Below are 5,271 nucleotides of genomic sequence, written 5' to 3' on the forward strand. Positions count from 1 at the left end.
TTGCTCGGAGAGATTGTGTGCTGACAAAAGACCAAAAGAGAAATCCACATTTTAAAAGATCAATGCTATGTTTGTTATTCTTGGTTCATTTAATTTTTTGTCAATCTATTGGATTGAAAGACTGAGGCTTTTGTTGACAGGTTTAAATGTTGGACGAATGTATTTTGCTACTATCATGTATTAATTGCTAAATTTTTGAAGTAATTGCTGTTTTGCACACACTTTTTATCTTGTCATTTGTATTCATATTTTGATGAACTTGTTCGATGTGTTCGTTTTATATTGACAATGTATATTTATGTTTTATTTTATGAACTTTTATGGCTCATTTGACCTGAATAAAGTTATTAATGAACCTGGAGGGGGTGGAGCCTTGGGAGGAAAGGAATTTTGTGCATCATTGCTCAATGACTTCTCTTTCTGGCACAGTTGGTCTCTTTGTTCAGCATAGAGGAAGGCTGCATTTGGGGCCCACACAACATACAATTTACATGGAATAGGTGTCAGTATCTGGATAGTTTTCCCCTCAAGGGTTCTAAAGGTGTTTAAGGTGTCTCTTGGAACTCTTCAGTGGAAAACATCCAAGTTATTCAAACATACCCTTAAAAAATGCTATGTATATTTTTATTGGCCAGACCAATTAACTTTCTCATGCCTTCTGTAATAAATAATTGCTCTGTAAATTCCTAAATGTAAAATAATGAAAATCAAATGATTTCCCATAATTTTAATTTACAATAATTTAAATATACTGTATTGAGCTGAACTGGAAAGTGAATCCCCTAAATGTTGATTTACTAATTCTATTAACTCACAAAGTTTGAGAAAAATATTGTAGGTTACAAAATAAAATAGCAAACACATGATGGAAAAGGGGTGGCTACATGAGAAACCATGGAGTGCTTAATCTGGAACATAGTTACAGTAACACATATTATGTTCCTTCTTCATAAATCTCAAACAAAAAGACACATATATTGTGAAATGTATAGATCCTATGGTTCTTATGGCATTACTCTTCCTAATCAGCTGGTTGACTCCTATCCTTTAGCTGGTCTTCCACAGTAGCTGCACCGGCAAAGTTTACAGTATTTCAATAATCATTTCTTAACACTTAGAAGGTTTTTACCCAAACGCCTCATGTGTCTAAGCAGAGGCTTGCTTTAGCCACCATCTCTTCAATGCTTAAACGGACCTTTAGACACATCCAAATTTTCTTTGACATCTTTTATTTTTCAACAAAAATGTAGCAGCTTATTTTGAGCATGGATGGAACTTTCTCAAGAGTGTGATACCATAATATTGTGGATTTAATATTGACCAGTACAAGTATAATAGCCAAAATGCAGGCCACCATAATATCATCAAAGTAAGTAAAGGTTTACTAAAGTCCACATATATGCACCTTGACAATACGTATATTGGCAAGATATATAGATGTGAAGTGAGGCATAGTAAATCTATACTTACTTAGATATATCTATCAGAACAATATTTTGGTCATCGAAATTTTGGCTACAAAACTCTTGCATGATAATAATAACATCCACAATAGTCTGATATTCATTGTTTTCCAACGTTTAATAAACCAGTTTCATTATACAGGCAAATGCCACATGTCACATGCTATCTGATGAGTGCAATTTACTTTCTGGTTCTAACACTTGGATCTGTGCTTTTTATGTAACAGTTTTTTTTATCAAGTGATAACTAAATTTGGATTCACGTGTCAGTTGTAGCTTAATTCTGGATGGTGATCAAAAAAGATTTTGAAGACCTGACCATGTACGACTGTCATTTCCAGCATCTTAGGAGGTTATGAATGTTCTTATCGCATGCTGGGATGACAATTTAGGAGGCTAATTTGGCACTATATACGGAAAACATGAGAACCACCAGGCCGTTGCTGTCCACTGGGTTAAATCATCAACATATCCAAAGCTTCTTTGTACTTTCAAGTTTGATATTTAATCCCTGGTTGATTCTGTTAAGAATCTCTTTCCAGTATTACTGGATGTTTCCACATGACCATAGTCTATGTAAGAACGGAGGCTTGCCACATGTCTACCATCTATTGGTTTCTAAATTTCCAAGACTTGAGTGTTTACTTTCTGAATTAAAAGAATTCAAGAGTCTCTGTTTAAGTAAAAGGTACGATTGTTGAGGGCCGAGGGCTGGGAATACCAGGGCCATGAAATGTGATATTTTCCTGTGTGCACAAATACCCCTTATAATGCGTCCATTACTTACGATAATGGCATTACTCCTAGTCCTACTCCCTCGCCTTCCTTTCCACCAATGAGGCTCCCTGCCTCCCCCTAAACCCCGCCCTTCCCCTTAAAAAACCTCCTCAACCCCCACCACCTCCTGTACAGAAACAAGCCCAAGCAGCAACTCAGGCGGTCCGTACCGGGAGGGCGGGAGGGAACGGAAAGGAAGCCGAGGGAGTAGGACTAGGAGTAATGCCATTATCGTAAGTAATGGACGCATTACCTCCCGTCCCTCCCTCGCTTTCCTTTCCACTAATGAGACATAGCAAGAGAAAAACAGGAGACAGACACTGAGTTGCAACAAGTTTAATCACAACCAAAAAAGGACACCGGACAATTACTCTCACATTTCATCATAGAGAACAACACACGGTGACCCAATACTGACTCCAAAACTGCCCAAGTCTGCCAGTCTGTAATGACAAACAAAGGTAGATGGTGAGGCCCAAGTAGCGGCTCTGCAAATTTCCACCACAGAAGCGCCCTGCAGATCTGCTACCGTAGCAGCCATTCCCCTGGTAGAATTGCCCTGTATCCCCTGGGGCGGAACAACACCTTTCAAAGAATAAGCCATCAAAATCAGAGAGCGAACCCAACGACTCAAGGAAGCAGTGGACGGCTTCTCCACCTTCCGAGCCGGACTGAAATTAACAAACAGAGAATCACCTTTCCGGAAAGGAGCAACCACCTTTAGATACTCCAACAAAGCCCGACGTACATCCAACGAATGTAACCGAACCTCCTCATCCGAGGAAGGATCGGGACAAAAAGCAGGAAGGATAACCTCCTGGCGAGAATGGAAAGACGAATTCCCTTTGAGAACAAACGAAGGGACTGGAATAAGCACCACCCGATCAGGAAAAACCTTACAAAAAGGAAAAGAGCAGGCCAAGGCCCCCAACTCCCCCAAACGACGGGCTGAAGTAATGGCCACCAGAAAAAAAGTCTTCAATGAAAGTCGCATGAATCCAGAGGTTCAAAGGGAGGAACAGTCAAAGCATCCAACACCAAAGAACGATCCCAGGAAGGAAAGGCCCGCACCGGATGAGGAAACAAGTTAAGAAGGCCCTGGAAAAACAGAGGCATCAAATGACCCTCATCAGACAGATTACGCCACGGACCCCTAAAAGCCTGAATCGCAGCCCACTGCACCCGAAGGGAAGCCACAGACAAACCCAACTGGGCCCCATCCTGTAAAAACTGCATCACCTCAAACAGAGAAGCAGCTGTAGGATCCAACCTATGCCGCAAACACCAGGAAGAAAAAACCTTCCACTGCCGGCCATAAGACAGTAAAGTGGAACGATGCCGCAAAACCAGTAAAGTAGAACTCAAAGCTACCGGAGGCCCTAAGCACGTCAATCCATGCCGTTCAACTTCCAAGCCATCAACTGCAACCGCCTCAACGATCCCATCAGGAGGCAGGGAAACTCCAGAGGCGAGGGACAGAGAGGGAGAGTCCACATGTGACCGGACGCCTTTAACCGAAGCAACGGAAACCAATTCGCCCGTGGCCAATGGGGCACGATCAAGAGAACCCTGGCTTTCAGAAGACGTACCCTCACCAGAAACGCACAGAGCAACTGGAAGGGCGGAAATGCGTACAAAAGATCCTGAGGCCAAGGACACGACATCCCGTCCACCGCCCAAGCCTGAGGACAGCGAAACCGGGAGCGAAAGCACCTTACTTTCGCATTCTCTGGGGAGGCAAACACATCCAACACCGGAAGACCCCACAGGTGAACCAGGCAATGAAACAGAGACAACCGGAGGGAGAAAAGCTGAGACGAAGGAATGACCCGGGTCAGAAGATCCGCCCGAACATTGACAACCCCCTGAATGTAGGTGGCTCGCAGGGATAGAACCCACCTTTGCGCCCAAACAAGAATGTCCCTCACAATGCGGAACAGTGACCGCGACCTGGTCCCTCCCTGCCTGTTCACGTAAGCATTGGTCACCAAGTTGTCTGTCCGAATAAGAACGTACAAACCCATCAAGGAATCCTGAAAATGAATCAGAGCAAGAAGCACTGCCTTCAACTCCTGCCAATTCGAGGAGCGTCTGGCCTCCAGAGGCGACCAAAACCCCTGGACCTAAGCCGACCCCATCCAAGCCTCCCAACCGGAGAGGCTGGCATCGGTCGTCACTACCACCGGGTGAGGAGGAGATAAAGTCACCCCCACACGAAGAAGAGCCGGCACCAGCCACCAACCCAACTCCCTGCGAACAAACCCCGACACAGGAATCCTTGTCCGAAGAGAACTCGACCCCGGAGACCAACGAACGAGAAACCAGTTCATCAGGCAAAGAAGATGAAACCGTGCCCACGGTACTAGAAAAAACACTGAAGCCAAATGACCCTGCAGACGTAACCACTGAATGGCTCTGGGAGCAGGCTGCGACAAGATCGACAACACATGTGACTGGAGGCACACCAACCGCTTCTCCCACACAGTCACCAAACCCTGAAGAGTCAGAAATGGGGCCCGAGAACAACCAGATCCTGGGAAGGGACCAAATCTGACTTCCCCCAGTTGACCAAAAAAACGTGGTTTTGCAGGACCAACAGAACCCGGGCCACATGCCTACTTAACAGAACCTGAGTGGGCGCTTGAATCAGAATATCGTCCAAATAAGGATGGACAAACACCCCTTCGGAATGTAGAAGAGCCACCAGAGGGGCCAGCACCTTGGTGAAGATCCGTGGAGAGGACTTGAGGCCAAATGGCAGGACACAAAACTGAAAATGGTCCTGGCCCACCGCAAAGCGTAGGAACCTCTGAGAAGACAGAGCCACTGGAACACGCAGGTAAGCATCCTGCAGATCCAGAGACCCCAGGAAATCCCCTGGACCGACCAGAGGAAAAATCAACTGAATGGAAAGCATACGGAAATGTACAGTCTTGATCCAGGAATTCACCCCCTTTAGATTGAGGACAGGATGAAAGCCTCCTGACACCTTCGGAACCAGGAACAAGATGGAATAAGTGCCCAGACCTCT

The 5,271-nt window shown here is 44.9% G+C and overlaps 1 protein-coding gene across 1 annotated transcript; it reads left to right on the plus strand.

Moving 5' to 3' along the window:
* The first annotated feature begins 3,787 nt into the window (after nucleotides 1–3,787).
* Nucleotides 3,788–4,794, plus strand: LOC138301772 (proteoglycan 4-like). Its single transcript, XM_069242278.1, has 2 exons — nucleotides 3,788–4,073; nucleotides 4,250–4,794. The coding sequence occupies exons 1-2, from the start codon at nucleotides 3,788–3,790 to the stop codon at nucleotides 4,792–4,794; spliced, it is 831 nt and encodes a 276-aa protein (XP_069098379.1).
* The last annotated feature ends 477 nt before the right edge of the window (nucleotides 4,795–5,271 follow it).

This window comes from Pleurodeles waltl, chromosome 6, assembly GCF_031143425.1.
Source record: "Pleurodeles waltl isolate 20211129_DDA chromosome 6, aPleWal1.hap1.20221129, whole genome shotgun sequence".
Classification (NCBI taxonomy): domain Eukaryota; kingdom Metazoa; phylum Chordata; class Amphibia; order Caudata; family Salamandridae; genus Pleurodeles; species Pleurodeles waltl.

Coding starts and splice junctions, on each gene's coding strand:
- LOC138301772 (XM_069242278.1), top strand. CDS start 3,788: ATGGGGCACGATCAAGAGAACCCTGGCTTTCAGAAGACGTACCCTCAC. Junction 4,074..4,249: donor GAGACGAAGGAATGACCCGG/GTCAGAAGATCC, acceptor TGTCCGAATAAG/AACGTACAAACCCATCAAGG.